Source organism: Chanodichthys erythropterus, chromosome 17 (genome assembly GCF_024489055.1).
Source record: "Chanodichthys erythropterus isolate Z2021 chromosome 17, ASM2448905v1, whole genome shotgun sequence".
NCBI classification, from domain to species: domain Eukaryota; kingdom Metazoa; phylum Chordata; class Actinopteri; order Cypriniformes; family Xenocyprididae; genus Chanodichthys; species Chanodichthys erythropterus.
The window spans coordinates 23,992,756-24,012,378 of NC_090237.1; the positions used below are offsets into that span (position 1 = coordinate 23,992,756).

Here is a 19,623-nt window from a genome sequence, read left to right on the forward strand (position 1 = left end):
AGGTGCAGGCTTCTGAACTGAGCGCTGATAACAAATTGGGTTGTCCTTGTCCTCTTTAGTCCGGATGACATGGTTTTCCAAAAAGAACTTCAAATTTTGATTCGTCTGACCACAGAACAGTTGGTTTTCCGGCCTTGACCCTTACACAGAGAGATTGTTCCAGATTCTCTGAATCTTTGGATGATATTATGCACTGTAGATGATGATAACTTCAAACTCTTTGCAATTTTTCTCTGAGAAACTCCTTTCTGATATTGCTCCACTATTTTTCGCCGCAGCATTGGGGAAATTGGCGATCCTCTGCCCATCTTGACTTCTGAGAGGCACTGCCACTCTGAGAGGCTCTTTTTATACCCAATCATGTTGATATATATATAAAAATAAAAAAAAAAAAAAAAAAAATATATATATATATATATATATATATATATATATATATATATATATACTCCAATACAAGCATAACTGTAAAGCTTGCAGGAAGAGTCAAAGTTTGTGCAAAAAATGTTGAATATTTCAGATCTGGAGTGCAGTGGCTGGAAATAGCAGTTATATCTGGGCACCAGCTGTTGTTTCGTGAGAAAAAAACACCACATTTCTTTTTGTTTTCTCACTGAGGAGGTGGTTGTGATCTGCCTGAAGGCAGGTTCTGTACAACAAAACACAGAATATTTGGTGTATTCATTTCAACACAGCACTAAACAATTAGTATTTCTCACCAGTGATGTAATGTTGACGTCTTCAACCAGCAAGTGCAACTCAGCGTCACATGACACATGCTTAACCAAACATAAGATGGTTTTGTTGCTCTTTGCTGGTTTAAGCTGGTCTCCAGGTGGTCTCCAAGCCTGGCAGACTGGTTTTTAGCTGGTTGGTCAGATCGTCTCCCAGCCTGACCAGCTGGTGAATGTCCAGAGCTACTCTAAATCCAGCAAACCAGACTAGTATGACCAGACTGAGAGACAATCTAAGACCGACAAGCCTGCTTAGACTGTTTTTTTTAGCAGATGATGAAATATTTTGCAGATAATGCCGCACAAACTCTGTAGGAGTTGATCCTTGGAGCTTTTAGAGCACTTCATGAGTGTTAAAAATAGCATTGTGGTAACAAAACCAGAAAACACACAGCAGAGACTGTAAACTCCGCCTGTCAATACAGTGAGACTTAATTACATGAATGACTGAAATATGATCTTAAATAAGAGAGAATGCAATAACTGCACAGTTATTGATGGGCTACTTCCTGTTTTATAGATTTATTTGTCAAGAGAATGATTTATATGTCTCTTCTCAATGCTATATATTATGTATAGCTTATTTTAATAATATTATGCAGTTAACTTGATTTTTTTTTTTTGAAAAGACTACAGTATAATGAAAGAAGTGCACTTGTATTAAGAATGACAGTTGCATAAATTACATTCTGATCAAACATCATAATAAATGAGGCCTAAGTTAAATATTTCACAATGCAAAAGGGTCCGTTGATACAGACGGCCTAATTATTTTATATCTGAGAAGAATGGTTTCATTTTTTAAACTTTCAAACGCATTTGCAGCTGTGCTCGCCTTGTACATACAAATGTGCATTAGTCACCTCATCTATCATAACGTACACCACCCAGATTCGTGTCGCACCTTATAATATGCCAAACATTAATACTTTCCAAGCTTTATGAAACTGTGAATCTCTCTTGCATGTTTTTATTACAGGATGTCTACCGACTTTAATCCTTTTGGCCCAAACAGATTCTGTTTTTCTGTTTCTGTTAGCTTTTAAAAGCAAGTCCACTGTCATTTTTCACAGAGGTCATTATTCTTCTAGCGACAGTGTGTAGGCTGCTAAATGAATAGCCTGTTTACTTGTGCGAACAAGTGCCAGTGAAACCGAAGAAATTGATCTAAACACTCTCTGGCCTGTGCCGTCTCCTTCACCAAATTGTGTGTTTTTCTATACTCGACCCGGGCTTGAACCGGAGGAGGAATGACCTCCGCTGGGATCGTCCCACTGCTCTAAAAACAGACGTCTGAGGGCTGCGGCACAGAGCGTCGTAGCACGGTTTGGCACACGACCGTAACCAGCCCCAGCGGGCCTCACAGAAAGCCGTGTTTATCGGCCAGTGGCACGGGCCCATGTGTGTTTATAGGGACGGCTCCAGAGAGCTGATATTAACTGTGTGACCTAAACAGTTATTTTAAAATGATAGCGTCCAGCCACGCCACACACAATAACACCCCTCTATGTTGAATGTTGCTGGTTCAAATCTTAAACTGTTTAGGGGTCGTTCTACACTGTAATCCAACATATATTGTTTTAGAGATAAAAAGATCTGAAAAAAGATGGAAAGGCAGAATAAAAGAACCACAGGAAGGGTAATGACAACTTGTCTTAATGAAGGACAAGAAATACCTAACATTAAATGAGACACTTCAAAGCTTATTTAAAGAATATGGTACTTTATTTATTTGATATTTACATGTGTGTAAGTATAAATTTGTATAGAGTATGTATTATTTTAGTATAATTTATATATACATACTATTATAGTTCTAATGATTTTTTTTTTAATTGGCTTTTATTTTCCTATTTTCAGTTTTCATTTTAGTTATTTTATGTGCTTTTGTCATTTTCATTTATATTTTATATTTACTTTTTATATGTTTCTATTTTGAATTTATTCTTATAGTTTTTAATTGAGTCCAGTGAGTAATTTTTTAGTGCTTTACTTTCTCACATGTTCGGTTTAATTTTAACATATAATATTTATATTTTATTTTTATTTCAATTAAGCAGAATGTTTTCGTAGTTGCAGTTTTTGTTAACGATGATAATCATGATATAAATTTGTTTTGAATATATCATATTTCATCATTTGAATTAAAAACAGCTGTTTATTTAGCTGTTGGGTTCAGTTTATATACTGCACACATTGATTTCTCACACAGTATTAATTTTTTCTTCTGTGAAACCCAAAAGAATGTTTTTGTCCGTGTTATCAAAGCCACTTAGGTCTTAAAGGTGCCGTAGAACGTCTTTTTAAAAGATGTAATATAAGTCTAAGGTGTCCCCTGAATGTGTCTGTGAAGTTTCAGCTCAAAATACCCCATAGATTTTTTTTTTTTATAAATTTTTTTGGGGACATCATTAAATATGAACCGATTTACGCTGCAGCCCCTTTAAATTCTCACGCTCCCCACCCACAGAGCTTGTGCTTGCCTTAAACAGTGCATGTACAAAGTTCACACAGCTAATATAACCCTCAAAATGGATCTTTACAAAGTGTTCATCTTGCAGCATGTCTAATTGTTTAAGTACAGTATTTATTCGGATGTTTACACTTGATTCTGAACGAGTTGTTTTGAATGGGAGAAAGTGTAACGCGCAATATGGCGGAATAAGTCCCGCCTTCTAAATAAGAGCCAATCGCCGTCTGGTAAAGTCATCGCGTCACTTCAGCTGCCGTTAGAATCACCGGTTTCTATAGAAACAGTCAGACACGCGCCTCCAAAGAGACGCGCATTTAGGTCTGCGCATGCGCATTAGCTTGATCCAGCCTGAAAAATACAGTTTTTTTTGTCATGATTTGAGCGTTTAGAAACTAAATTTATGAGCCGGTTGTTGTTACACCAACATTTCATTGGGGATTTCAAATATCAAATTTAATCGTAAGGTTGGCGAACAGTTTTGGAGAATTTGATGTTTTCCCATTCAAAGAGATTGCATGATGCCCAGGATGCCCGAGAGGCATTTCAAAGATGGCCGCCGAGTGAAATTACTTGTCTTAAAGAGACTTTGGTTTGATAGTGCTCTGTGGCTAAAGCTAACATTACACACTGTTGGAGAGATATAAAGAATGAAGTTGTGTTTATGCATTATACAGACTGCAAGTGTTTAAAAATTAAAATAGCTACGGCTCTTGTCTCCGTGAATACAGTAAGAAACGATGGTAACTTTAACCCCATTTAACAGTACATTAGCAACATGCTAACGACACATTTATAAAGACAATTTACAAAGATCACGTTAAATATCATGTTATCGTGGATCAAGTCAGTTATTATTGCTCCATCTGCCATTTTTCACTATTGTCCTTGCTTTCTTACCTAGTCTGATGATTCAGCTGTGCAGATCCAGACGTTAATACTGGCTGCCCTTGTCTAATGCCTTGATCATAGGCTGGCATATGCAAATATTGGGGGCGTACACCCCGACTGTTACGTAACAGTCAGTGTTATGTTGAGATTCGCCTGTTCTTCGTAGGTCTTTTAAACAAATGAGATTTATTTAAGAAGGAGGAAACAATGGAGTTTGAGACTCAATGTATGTCATTTCCATGTACTGAACTCTTGTTATTCAACTATGCCGAGGTAAATTAAATTTTCAATTCGATAGCACCTTTAAACAACACGGGACTCTATAGTATGGACAAAAAACACATACATTTTTTTCTTCTTTTGGGTTTCACAGAAGAAAGAAACCAAAACCAAATGGGCTTTTAAACAGAAATGCTGTGTAAACAGAAGTTTCCATTCCCATACTATGCAGCAAATATGAACTCAGTGTACCAGCTTTTGATGAGCTTGAGGCAAGCTAGTATTTTGCTCTCCAGCAGAGACTGTGATTAAAGCCTTGTGCAATTAAAGAGCGTGTTTGAGAAGTGTCTCCAGGTCCCTGCGCTACAGTAAAGCACCTTTCCATTGTCATCTGTATCTGGACCATGAAGTGCCTGCAGCTACAGAAAGAAAGCGTTTTACTGTGTTCCATTTTGGGAGCTTGTTGGACACTGTTTCAGAGTGTCATGTACAAACAATGGAATTATGCTGAGATCATTCTGGCATTTTGCTGAGATCTTGTGGATCAGGGAACATTTCTACAGAGGTTGTAGGAGGTTTATGATGTCAGAAGAGAACAGAAAAAAAGTGATATTTTGAGCTCAGAGGTTAGTGCATGTGGAATGACACAGTTTGAGTTCTTCTTGTCATTTCCTGATCTAGTTCTCCTTGTTTCATGTCTCCTCTCTCACTGTTTCTAGCAATAGTGGCAGAAAAGTCAATCACCAGGTATTTAAAACTACATTTTTACATTTTCTGTAGAGAACGTGATTTGTGCTTGCCCGTACAATACTTGAGAACACAATTCTAAGGTTTTCTGTGAGGTTTTCTATTGTGTTGCTATGCAGTTTCTAGGGCAGGGGTCTCCAATCCTGTTCCTGGAGGACCATTGTTCTGCAGAGTTCAGCTCCAACCTCAATTAAACACACCTAAAATTAAATAAGTATTTAGCTGTTGGTGCTTTAGCTCCATTTATATACTGCACACATTGATATCTCAAGCCGTGTTAACAGTACAGTATATGGGCTCAATTACTATTCCCTAAGTTAGTCCACTAATAAAGTTCACTTAAAAGAGTGAATGAAAATGAGTGAGTGAATTCGGACAGCCGTTAAGTGTATATCGGTTGTACGCTGTTGATGTGGTGCAATGTGGGATACAATGAAAGCACTTGAAAATGTCCACTATGCTTTTGGACTCCATTACAAATGGCTGTCCCCTCAGATGATGCCCTCAAATAATTTCGGATCTGGCCAAGCTCTCATTAGGCATACTAGAAACTAAACTCTGCAGGACAGTGGCCCTACATGACCGGCTTTTTTTTTGGTGTTTTGGGTGGTACCAAATCTAGGAGCTCAGTGCCAACTTTTGTCTCACAATGTGGGACCAATTATATAAAATAGTTAATTTTTATAGTTTTTTTTTTCAAATGTAAGTGCAATAGTGATGCTCACCATAGTGATGCCATGTATTATGTGTTTGATGACAGCTGTAAAGTGAAAACAACAGATCTTTTATTGAACTTTTTTTGTTTGAAATGTTTAAGTTCATACCTTACTTGGCATATTTATGGGTCCAAATTACTTTTCCTTTAAACTCACAATAGCGGTTTTTCAATACCACAGAGGCATGGGCCTAATTTTTGTGGGCATTGTTGATTTTGTTTGTTTTCTCATAAATATATGCTTTGAACGTTGATTTACAAATTGGAAACAACCATGAACAAATCAAAGACATCTGGCAGTGAAAAGAACACAGCATTTATGCGTCTTTAGGAGGGGAACACAATCAAGATTGCTATAACTCAAAAACACACTCAAAAACAGATGCATTATATATGAAGTAGATAAGATGATTATGGAATGGAATAATAGAAACAGATGAGTGGCAGAACATTTAAAATAAACCAGTCAATATTATTTATTTATTGTATTTATTTTATTGTGTTTACCTTATATAAATATTTACAATATACTATATTTTGTAAAGGTGCCCTAGAATTAAAAATTGAATTTATCTTGGCATAGTTAAATAACAAGAGTTCAGTACATGGAAATGACATACAGTGAGTCTCAAACTCCATTGTTTCCTCCTTCTTATATAAATCTCATTTGTTTAAAAGACCTCCGGAAAACAGGCGAATCTCAACATAAGACCGACTGTTACGTAACAGTCGGGGTGTACGCCCCCAATATTTGCATATGCCAGCCCATGATTGAGGCATTAGACAAGGGCAGCCAGTATTAACGTCTGCATCTGCACAGCTGAATCATCAGACTAGGTAATCAAGCAAGAACAACAGTGAAAAATGGCAGATGGAGCAATAATAACTGACATGATCAATGATTACATGATATTTTTAGTGATATTTGTAAATTGTCTTTCTAAATGTTTCATTAGCATGTTGCTAATGTACTGTTAAATGTGATTAAAGTTACCATCGTTTCTTACTGTATTCACGGAGACAAGAGCCGTAGCTATTTTCATTTTTAAACACTTGCAGTCTGTGTAATGCATAAACACAACTTCATTCTTTATAAATCTCTCCAACAGTGTAGCATTAGCCATTAGCCACAGAGAAAAACCTCAAACTCATTCAGAATCAAATGTAAACATCCAAATAAATACAATACTCACATAATCCAACGCATGCATGCAGTATGCTTACGAACACTTTGTAAAGATCCATTTTGAGGGTTATATTAGCTGTGTGAACTTTGTTTATGCACTGTTTAAGGCAAGTGCGAGCTCCAGGGACGGAGAGCGCGAGCATTTAAAGGGGCCGCAGCATGCATTGGCACATTTCTAATTATGCCCCAAAATAGGCAGTTAAAAAAATTAATTAAAAAAACTCTATGGGGTATTTTGAGCTGAAACTTCACAGACACATTCAGGAGACACCTTAGACTTATATTACATCTTGTAAAAAAAACGTTCGATGGCACCTTTAAATTGGCTGCATTTAATCAAAAATACTGCAAATACAGTAATATAACATATTATTAGAATTTAAAATAACTGTTTTCTATTTTAATATATATTTTAAAATGTAATTTATTTCTGCGATTCAAAACTGAATTTTCAGCATCATTACTTGTCTTCAGTGTCACATGATGATTTGGTGTTCAAGAAACATTTCTTATTATGTTATCAGTCACCGATAATGATTGATAATAAATGAGAATCAAATTAGAGTATTAGAATGATTTCTGAAAGAACACTGAAGACTGGAGCTCATTAAAAAAAAAAGAAGTTAAAATTGCTCAACATTTAAGGAGAAGAGGGGAAAGGGAGTTGTGGAAAACTACCTTCCCTTCCATTAGATGCAATTCTACTATCTACTAGGAATATGCAAATTATTATGCTATCGCTAGCCACTCACAGATGACTTTAGAACGACAGAAGAAAGTAGACAACCAGATCTGGCTCCCTCTGTTGAGCTATGCAGCATTAAATCCACGCAAGATTGAATGCTGGAGAACAGCTATTAGCTTTTGCCTTGAGGACATTGATGAGTGATGTGGCCACTGACTCCTACTGCCCACGTCTAAAATGACATTTCACTGAAAGCAATATATCTAGCAGTCAAAATGATGTGTACATAATGTCAGGTCCACTTACATTCCATGTATTTTCATGTAGGCCACAGAGAATTTTACCGCAGTCATACTTTACAGCATTGACCGTACTACATTTAACCCATATAAAAGCTGTGCTCTTTGACTTTTTTCAAGGAGGCCATGTGAAGGCCACAATGCATCGGAAAAACCCTGCTGTTCTCTGCAACTGGCCTTTCAACAACCCATCTGACACTGGTGCCAGGCGGCAGGGCTGCGGGTGGAATTTGCTACCGTGTGCGTGTTGTGTTTGTGCACGCAGTCCTGTGAGGGAGTTATTGACCAGCAGAGCGGTGCCATAAGCCACATCAGTACCGTTAGATCCCATAGCGAGCATGGTTCACATTATTCTGTCTCTGCTGACGTCCCTTCAGCATCCCACTAAACTCTCAATGCAATTCATCTGGGTTCATTCAAGTTTCTGAAAAGTGGAGTTGGTTTACAGCTTCAAAGGGAACAATGCTCACCAATATGCCGGAAATAAATAAGCTAGTTTCAAAACCATTTTGTGGTCAAAAACAACAACACATTTTTTTTACATTATTTCTTATATTTTATTCTGTGCATTTATTAAAAATATCAATGGCCACATCCGCTTTCAAGTTGTTCAAAATAATCACCTTCTAATAACATGGTGACATTTCATTTTTGTGCGAAAGCATAAAAGAGCTGTATCTCTTATGTGGCATTTCAAAAATAACAAGTGAGGCCGTTGAATTGACAGTGAATGGGACTCCAGCAAATAGCTTCTTTTGTAAGACGTAAGGCGTTATGGGGTCAGTGCAAAGGGTCGCCCGGCTTACATTTCCAGAGGTGCTTTTGGCATGTTTATTGTTCCTGTTAAAATGACCACTGGAAATGCTTGGGCTTTCAATTCTCATGGGGAAAATTTGTCAAAGGTGGCACGAGTCTTAGTTTTGATAGCTTGGCTTCCTGCTCACTCTGAGCTTCAGTAGACCTTACAGAGGTCACTAGTAAACACAGTCAGCTCTTAAAAACAGCTTATACAAGTGGATGACCTGCCTGTAAAAATAATTTAATCAAAAGCTGTAATGGTCTGACTGATATGCGTACTACTAAAGCATTGAGCTAAAGATAAGATGCAATAAATTTACAGTTTAAAATAATATATAATAGTAATAATAATTATATATATATTTATATATATATATATATATATATATATATATATATATATATATATATATATATATATATATATACATTTATTTATTTAATTATTTTGTTTAAAAATTATTCAAATTAAATATAAATTCACATATTAAATTTAAAGATTATATTTATAGTTATATTGTGTATATTGGGCTTAAAATTAACTTTTTTGCTCACCAGCCACTGTGGCTAGTGGTTTTCCAAAGATACTAGCCACTCGGCATTTTCACTGCCCACAATTTTTAATCAATACAGTGGGAAAAAACTGCCATATAGTTATTTTTAATATTATCTGGCAGCAGGTATATTAGGCTGCTGATGCACGGATCTATTATACTGTTACACATACTAACTGTTTATGTGAATACTCGCCAAGACCGGCATTTTGACATTATTTTGTGTGTATTTGACTGTTTAAGCATGATAAGCAGCAAAAAAGAACTCATTTATGTGCACCCACTTTGGGTGTGAGAACAAAATCTGCGAGAATTAGTAACATTATGCTCAATACACGCAATCCTGTAATGCCAACAATATTAATTCGTAGCAAATTAAATTAGAGTGAGAAAGCACATATATATGGAATGTAGCACATCACCCATATGACCTATTTCTATTAATCTTTTAAGTTGTTTTTGTCCTTTTTGGAACGTAATGGACATGCTCATTGTGGATTGTTATTGTATAGAAAGAGCTCTGTGAAGACCGCCTCCGGGTTTGGAACATCATGAGGGAGAGTAATTGCTGACAGAATTTTCATTTTCAAATCTTTAATTTAATCTTTTGACTAAACTGCTCAGACATTGTCATCACATCTATGTTTATTCAAATGCATTCTTAAGCATTTATTTGACTGTGGTGTTCTCTGAAAGCATATCAAGTTATCAATACCCCGAGTCCATTTTGAACCCCATAACTCCTCTTGCAGCTATTAACCCCTCTGTCTCTGCTTCTCCTCTCTGAGATCCCCAGTCTATCATTTTTCTCTGTACATATTTTGATGCCTTAATCACCTCCAGCTGCGAGGGCCAGATGAAAGACAAACACTCACAGTTATGGAGAGATGAGAGAAAAAGGGGAAACCATACTCAATAGTCCCTCCGCACCGGTCGTCCTGGTGTCATTACTCCTCTTTAGTCTGAATTGGCCATCCTGTGATCTCCTGCCAAAAATCTGCACCTTACCCCAGCCGAAAGTACCTGCTGCTACCCCTCCCTGTCACGTCAAGGCCAGAGATGAAAAGCTCAAAGCTGTTATTTTAGAAACCAACACCTTTCAGAAGTATTCCAACCCCAATATTTACATCCAAAACTCAGGCCTTTACACCATACCTGACATAAATTGTGGTCGACTACCAGAATACAAGTCTGCGTCTGATAAAAATGTGAAACATGACAAGTCGGTGTCAGCTGCTTCTTTCGATCCAAGACTTTTTGACCCTTTCTGGACATTTCCTGATGACAGTGTCCTGGCGGGAGGCTCATACAGGCACGGCTCCTAGGATGAAGCCAAGCTTCCTTGCATGAAGAAATAATTAGGGTGCTCAGTGATCTTGACATGTATATGATGTTTTACAGGCATCCCATTATACTGCAGATCCCTTTTAATGGACATCTGGAGAGTGCCGCGTACTTCACAGATCTGGAGGAGCGCTCCGATGATGTCATGCCGATCCATTACTCAAAGGAAATATGTACAAGAGATGTTTGCTAATACAAAACCGCCATATTGCGCCCATTGACAGCTTGTTCTGTGGTGTAAAGTTGCAGTAGATGCAGGTCACGGTGACCTTTGGGGTTACTGCCAGCCACTTGAAAGGGCGTCATAAAAAAATTTAGTACGTAGAGAATGCATCTGGTATTTTTCATAACAAGTGTCTGTGTTATGTTACTTGCTGTTTTTGTCCAAATGGACATTCATTGGTGATTTTTAAGCAATGCAAGAAGTGAATGCAGTGAATCTGTTATGTTTTATGATTTTGGCCGCAGGGCTGCATATTGAATGATGTGATTGTGAAAAAACCCTAAAAAACAAAACGGTGATAAACAGCAGTATTTAAAGGGATAGTTCACCAAGAAATTAAATGTCATAATTTATTCACCTTCATGTCATTTTAAACCCATATGAATTTCTGGAATATAAAAGGAGAAAATTCAGAAAACATCTGTGAATTAAATACAATGGCATACATCTAACTTGTTTCAATGCAATACATGCTATAATTGTTTTTGTTGAAATTTTTTGCGAACTTGGTCTTAAAATAATCCATCCGTCAATCAATCAATCAATCAATCAATCAATCAATCAATCAATCAATCAATCAATCAATCAATCAATCAATCAATCAATCCATCCATCCATCCATCCATCCATCCATCCAGTGGGATGGAAACAATGTTTTATTTGTGAATATTTTTTTGTGATATTCTGATTTTTCACATAAAATAAATTTGCAACTTGATGAAAATAAATAGTTGTTTATGCTCACTAGTAGATTTGTGTTTCTAGTCTCAGTTTTAAACAGGCAAGATGCGTTATATGTCAAATGCTTCAGCTCTGTAGTTGTAATGAGCTGGAGGGAAGTGCGGCTTTCACTCGGCTGCCGGTCAAGAAGGCCAGAAAGTAGTAGGAGGTATCCCGTTTCCCCCTCTTCCTCAGCTCTCTGAAGTGATGCCAAGAAGAAAAAGAAAGAGAGTGATCTCTCAATAAACAGCTGTAATAATTCATAGCATGTCCTTCAATATATCAGTCCATGTCTTTCTGTCAACTTTCACCACTGTCTGTCAGTCGCACATATCTCTTTACACTTCCATCCGTCTATATTTTCACTCAATGCCTGCTTTCATATTTGTATTTATCAATCAGTCAGTGTTTGTGCGTGTCCTCCCGTGGGTTTGAGAATCGTCCATCAGTGTGCTGTTTTTGTCTGTCTGAAGTCATGTGATGTGAATGATAGCTTCAATAAAATGCTGTATTGAAATTATTGGGAGCATAGTATGTTTATGGTGTGCTTGGCTTTGTCTGTAAGTATCCTTCTGAGAAAAGAATGTGCTGTTTTCTGTTTGATCTCTTATCTCCCCTGCTATGGAATGGAATGAGATATATCACCAGATTGAAAATATGAAAGCCATATTGTGGCTTATACTGAGAGACTTTTGATATAAACTGTAGATTTCAGACAGGAGTTGTATACTGTATTTAAACACTAGAGGGCTTAGTTGGTTAGTTTACCCCTAATTCGAGTATTTAACTAAATATTCATTTCGTTACTAGAAAGTTTGTAAAATGCTGTGCATGAACATTAGCCAGTGACTCCAATTAATTAGTGAATCATTTCTTTAATGATTAATTGAAAAGAATCATCCAAACAATCGCTAAAATCACTAAAATGAATCAGACTTCCCAATTCTACCTGAGAGAGAGGACATTTTGAGAAAGTGTCAGGGATTTTTTTTTTTAAAAAGTTGACATGTTTAGGCCGTGTGTCCACCAAAGTGTTTTTTCCAGCTGCTAGCGTACTTTTTCAATTGTTTTCAATGGGAACGCCTGTTTTTTAAACGGCAGGAGTGTAATGAGGTGCTGAGCGTCTTTTTCACACTCAAGCGCTGAGAGCTCGGTGTTTTTTACTGTTCGTGTCGAGTTGAAGAATGTTCAACTTTGAGTAAAACGCTGCACTCATCACTGTCACTTTTTAGCCAGCCGTCCAATCAGAGTGGAGGAGGGGCGGGACAAATACAACACCGACCAACTGTCACAACATTCTTGCTGTACAGCGACATCAGCAAACAGAGAACGGAACAAAATGGATGAGAAATTAATATTACTGATCTCCGAACATACATAGCAAGTAATTCCACATTGTGTCAATATTTTTAGTCTGAAACAAATTACCTGCAAAATCAGTTATAAGTAACAGTGCCTCGGATATTCCGTATCATAGGAACAAAGCGTCTCAACTGAAAAAAAACGCTGCGCAGCTGAAGCACTCTCAAGCACTCACAGATAGGCGTTTCAAGCAGAGCGCCTAGCGTTTTTAGCTGGCTAAAACGCTTTGGTGGACACACGACCTTATTCAATTATATTGTCAGGATCTTTGTTAATTTTTTATGTTTTCATTAATAAACTCTGATTTTATGTTTTCATTATTAAACTCTACATTATAGTAGTTTGAACTGCTTTTGGTCCTTTTTGTGGTTTGACAGTCTCAGACCCCCTCCAGTTTCATTAATAATAGCAGCAGAATTTATTTATTTGTTTGGTTATCTATTTTGAGCAAACTATTTGTTTAACCGTTAAATGCATACCTCGGGTCTTTAGTGACCCGGGACGTCATTCACTACCCCCCCTCCTCATTCATTTTTTTAAAGTTAGACATCAACCTTCTTGGTATTCCTCAATCAATTAATTATAAAGAATATAACAAGAAAAAAAATCATAAAATGATAAAAAAAAAATGCCATGTGTATGTACGAGGTGTGTATGAGTGTACTTATATTTTTTCTGCACAACAATAATTGAATCTTAGATGATGGAATAAGTGCAATTCACCTTTATTCCACAAGGTTGCAATGTCTGAAGTGATGATACATTCAGACAAAAAACAAAAGAATAAGAAAAACATGAAATGGCTCAGCAATTTATTGCAGAGCAAGTTCTGAACGCAATCAAATATGACTGTAACTGTAACTGGATGGATCTGGTGAAGCTGTTAGTGGAAATATTGATTTTGAAGATGTTGAAAATGATATATTTCTGAGAATATGTTTGAGATCACGAATGGGCTCATATTCATGACCTCAAACATAAAACTAGCCTATTATTTGCTGAATTTACTGGCAAATGAGCTCTGACAAGGACAGTGATGATGTCATAAAACATCTGCTCAAACTGAGCCCTTTCAAGCTCCAAAAGGTAACAAAATATGATTTATTTTATTCTTCTGTAATTGTTACTCTAATATCAGAGGAGTTTTGTGTTATCGCGACAGGTAGAGATCCTTCCGTGTTAGATATAGATCCTGGTTGATAAAGACCCGAATATGTAAGAATGATTGGTGAAACAGTCACGCATTTAAGGGTTAACTTTAGTTCCTGCATTGTTTTTTAGCCTTTTTTTAAACCATTGTTCCTATTTGTGGAGCTTTTTGCAAGTTTGTGCAGCATTTAAATAAAAGAGACCATTGCTTTCGGTCAAAACATAAGACAAAAAGAAGGCAAGATGTTTGAAACTGAGATTCTCTTTTGCGTGAGATCATGCTGTTTCAGTTGGATCACTCTGTGGGTTTCTTGTTATTTAAGCAAAGTCACCACTGTACTCTCCCCATGTCATGTTTGTGTAAGAGACGTCGCTCCAGATGACCCCAGTGCCAAGTTACACCAACTCGCTGCTTTGTACTGCTGTTATTGGGGGGTTTTGTCTGTGTTTGGGTGATGTAATTTGTGATATCTTTTGTTTTATGTTTATTGATTTCTTCTCTGAGAAGATCAGTAGTACAGAACGGGCCTTACAAAAGTGTGTTTGTCAAACAGACTCTGATTGGCTTGTTAGCAAGTTCACAAACTGTTCTGTCGGCTGCATTGTTTAGTTTGGCTAAAAAAGCTTCCTGATCAGATGGTTTGGTCTTGAATGCTGTAAGATGGTTTGTTTGACTAGGAACGTGCCACGGAATTAAATGAAGCGGTTCTGAATGCTAAATGAACTACACTTAGCAAATCTACATATCCTGCATTGTTGTTGGATCATAGATCTTTGACATAATTTGCATGGAAATTGTCCCACGGAGCAGTTTCACTGTCCTCTATCAAACAATGCACCAACTTACAGGTAACCTTGAGTCAGTGGTTTGTGGATGGAGATTTTACAGACATCCAAGTAAAAGTTTTGCATGTTCATTCCAAGGTGGTCAATTAACAAATCAAAAACTTCATTGTGATATTCAGCATTTCCTTTTGGGAAAGCATCAGCCAGGTCGCTTACTCACTAAATGAGCTGTGTAGCCTTGAGAAAACCCAATGCAGGGAAACCAGATCCATTGCATTAGGGAAAACTAACGAGAACTGGACAAGCTTTCTCCCTATTAATCTTGTATTCGCTTACTTGAATGTTGCTTTTTCTCCCCTAAAAAAAGGAGTCAAGAGGAATGGTGGGTGAACCACAAAACTCCACAAGTTAGCATTGGATTCCTTTGGCTTGTTCTGCAGTAACAGTTCGCCCAGCCAAAGTCTCGCTTGGCTCGTTCAGGGTGGCTCGCATCTTTCTCTCGCACATGGAGAGAGAGGCGAGGGAACCGTAAGAGCCGCCGAACGTGTCCAATACAGTATTCTCACTCTTGTCTCACTTTCACACTCTGAAAATAAATTATGTATGACGATTAAACCACACTCTACATAAACACGAAACCTCTGTTTGTTTGAGCATCCTGACACAGCAACGTTGGCTCAACCAGTAGTGTTAGTTTGGGGGTTGGTACTGTCTGTTTGTACAACCAATGGCAGTTGGGGAGAATATGTTTGAATGTTTGTAATTCACTTTGGTGGTGCACATTTGACTTTTTTAGACAACTGTGATGTAATATATGTAACATTTTTGTAGAAGAGTTGAGAAATTTATTAAGTGAGATTCAGTTTTTGAGGTCATCTCGTGCATTGTGCACTGTTGGCGTGTCTGAGTCTGCGTGTCTCCATGAGTTACGGTGAGGAAAAGCACAGAGGATTTAGCAGAGATTTTGAGAAAGCAGCTCAAGCACACTTTGACCCACTTATGATTCAGTCAAGATTGAGATTCCACTAAACTTCTTATGAACTGTTATTGTACTGGCAAAGGCAACCTGCTTCTTAAACAGTACATCCCCAAATCCCTCGACTCCTGTGTGTGTGTGTGTGTGAACACGTACATGCCTGTTTTTGTGTATGCATGCACTTTAGGTGCCCCCTTTAGGACCTGAAAAGACAATCATTCAGTCAGTCATCATGATTACTAGCATCTCACCACATATTCAAACACACTCTAGAAATTATGAGCTTGGGTTTCTCCCCTTTTTTGAGAAGCCACTTTATTTAAATCCTTTTTTGGTGGAGAGATGGAAAAAGAAACTCAATCCCACTTCTGGTTTCAGTCTTCTACCTTTGAAGGGTTTACATGCTTAATACTGATTGTTTTCTGCCATCTTATTACATGTACCATGCATATAGTCAACTTGACAGATGTTTTAAAGATGGCTTGAGTACAAATACATGATTTCTTATTGTGACCAACATGCTTCCTTTTCTAATATATCTTCCATTCAATAGCTGCTACGAACAGTGCTACGACAGAGAGGAAATATTTATCTTACAGTGCTGCTTTGGAGCTCTTTAGTTGGACTATATTGAGACCCACAAGTCCCCTAGACATTTCCCTGCTTTCTCTGTTCAAGCCAGGCTTTCATGGAAAATGGCTTTGTCCTTGAAGCAGATCCTTGGTCAAACCGCCCTTCCACATTTTGTTACCTCAAACTCTTGCTGTTCAGTCCTCAGGCGTCCAACTTCTGTCAAGCTATCGTGAAGAGGAAAAAGGATAGTTAGTGTGGTGTTTATGGTAATATCACCCCATCCCACCCCCACCCCCCCAAAACCCCCCCTTTTGTGCTTGGTTGTAAAATATCAGCGTTTGCTTCAGGGCCTTGGATGGCTAAAAGGTGGAACATCCCTCCACTGTGGGCTGGGACTTCATGTATTCATGATGATTATTTTTCCTTCACTTGCTCCACGGCCTCTGCCAGGACCCAATGCCCTCATCTCAATGTCATTAGAAACTCTTTGCACAGTTTCATCCGTCATTCACTCCAGGCGGCTCATGGCTGAGGTGTAATGCTGTTTGAGAGTAAATGTCACCAGCTGAAGCAGTATTTGTCCTTTTATTTGATGAATAAGAAGCTGGATAGAAAGCAATTTCGCTTTCTGTATTTGCATGGAATGGCATTTCATTTTCTCCCAGATAGTCATCACATCTATACAAGTCTCTTTCTGTCCTTCTCTCTCTGTCTTCATTTGTTTATCTGTCTGTCCTTCTCTCCCAAGCTGTTTGCTGTGTCTGTGAAAGTCTTTATGTCTGCTAGCTGCCAGTAGCTTCCCTCCTCTTGGCTTGGTTGATCAAACCCAACTGTAGCAGAAGAGCTCTCCATGTGCTCTCTTAGTTTACCGCAGTATATGTACCTGCTGCAGAGCACCAGAGCAGCGTTTGAATGCCAAGGGCTGTGAATCAAGTCAGATAAATGTGTTGTGGTGTTGCTCAGTGGAGTCTCAGGTTTATTTGTGACAGGAAACTGCTGAGTGGTCTTAGAATATGAACATTTAAATTAAAACTAGAGCTGGGGGTATATTAAATAGTCACACTATGTGTACTATTCTTATTTTTTCAGATACCATCAAAAAGCTGTAAATATCGAAATTTTATTTTTAACCTACCCCCCAAAAAAGTAATTTACTACCAGTTGGATATCGACCCTTATATAATTATTCCTTCTGAGTATAGAAACAATCACCGGTGAACATAAATAAAGATCAGGACCTGTGATTAAATCCCATTGAACCATGTTCCCAAACTCTAAAAGTGTCTGGCTTCTCTGCTTAAGCTTTTTTGTTACACTTGCCTAAACTTTAATCTAATTTGTTCTCTCCTCTTCCAGGTTACAGCTACTGATGCTGATGGTGGGTCTTTTGGCTCCATCTCCTACTCTCTGGGCTCTGGTCCAGGCACTGTGACCCCGTCTCAGTTCACCGTTGGCAAGCACAATGGACAGATCTGTACTACCACCAGCCTGGACCGTGACCAAGGTCCAGCCAACTACGACTTCACCGTTACAGCTGTGGATGGGGTGAGTGTCTCAGCAACCACATCCCTCACCAATACAATAGTAACATCAACTGTGATTGGATTGTTTGCTTCAGAGGTGCAGCAAATTATGTCCAATTTGGAAGCCAGCGAATAAAATAGCATGCATAGTAATCTTTCAGTGGCGGTTTAGCATCTTGTGCCTTAGTATTACTTTAAAGCATACTTAAATACCTCAGAGGAAATTTCAGCAGATGCATTAAAGCACTCAGAGGCAGCTAGCCCCTAAAGAGCAGCAGCTTGTAATATTTAATAAGTTGGGGCTTTTTCCTGACATGCCATTTGCTCCATATGGGATGCCAGGCGAGCAAGATGTTTAGCGACAAGAACCGTATCCCATGTGTACACTGTTCCCTCGGCAGATTGCAGTTCTCAACAGGGAATATAATCAATCTACTTCCTCCCCAGAAGTAGTCTTTGAAATGTTTTAATGTTTCTCGCAAGTGAAATTTTTTGTCTAGTACAGACATTCTAGGGAATGTTTTCTGTTTCTTACGATTTTAAGTCTATTATGTAGCCAGCCTCCATCAGTTGGTTGTAATATCTTGTTAAATTTTATTGTATGTTCTTTATAAAGACCTTTAATGACCGATATTTTCTAGGGTGGACTAAGTTCAGTGGCATACGTGCGGGTGGACCTGATAGACATAAATGACAATCGACCAGCGTTCTACCCTCTGAGCTATGCAGTGAGCCTGAGTACGCAGAGCACCCCAGGAACCTCCGTCCTTAAGGTGACTGCTCATGACCCTGATGCTGGGGAGAACGGCAGAGTGACGTACCGTACTGTACCTGGAGGGAGCTCACCTTTCTTCACCCTCAACAAAGATACTGGTGAGAAGATTAGATCTACACTCATTTAATCAAAGTACAAGTTCAAGGATCATAATCAGTGGATTTCAACATTAGTCACATTGGCTTCATAATACAAGATTGTAAAGTTTGCGGTCAGTAATTTATTTATTTATTGTTTTTCAAAAAAGTCTCTTATTCAGCATGTCAGTATGAAGTCTCTTATTCAGTATGGCTTGAAGTATTCAGAAACCTTTCAACTTAATAGAAACATTTATTTTGGTTGTGAATTTCCCAGGAGTGATTTCACTGTCACGCGCTCTACATGGAAAGGCAAACTCAGTCATTACGATGGTGGTCTCAGCCCAAGATGGTGGGGGCCTTACTGCTCCAATCAATGCCAGGGTCAACATCAGCATAGTGGCAGGACTGGTTGCACCCCCTGTGTTTGAACAAGCTCAGTACTTTTTCTTGGTCTCTGAGGATGCCCTGCGTGGAACACAAGTTGGCGTTGTGCGAGCCAGCACTAAGAACGGTGGGTGAGCTAATCTCAGAGGTTTTTCAGTCCCCCCTTTGGTCACAAAATCCCTTTTTAACATGTTTAGACACAAAATAGACTTCAATGCATACCCACATTTATCAGTCATGTTGGACTGTGTTCAAGTGCGCTGACAGACATCTTCTGGCTTTTTTCTCCATGGTGCACCACTTGTACAAATAGGCATGGAACCACTGTACACACCTCATTTACAATAAACATTAATCATTGATTCTGTTTCACCACTTGGTTTTTTAAAAATTTGCTTTGGATATGTGAGGCACTAAATTCTGGTCTCAT

At 38.2% G+C, this 19,623-nt stretch overlaps 1 protein-coding gene across 1 annotated transcript in view; it reads left to right on the top strand.

The window, feature by feature from the left end:
• Positions 1-19,623, top strand: part of dchs1a (dachsous cadherin-related 1a) — a 105,936-nt gene that overhangs the window by 60,915 nt on the left and 25,398 nt on the right. The window contains exons 2-4 of the mRNA XM_067364391.1: positions 17,788-17,976; positions 18,596-18,827; positions 19,084-19,320. Coding sequence (XP_067220492.1) covers positions 17,788-17,976; positions 18,596-18,827; positions 19,084-19,320 — 658 coding nt within the window. The remainder of the gene's footprint in view (positions 1-17,787; positions 17,977-18,595; positions 18,828-19,083; positions 19,321-19,623) is intronic.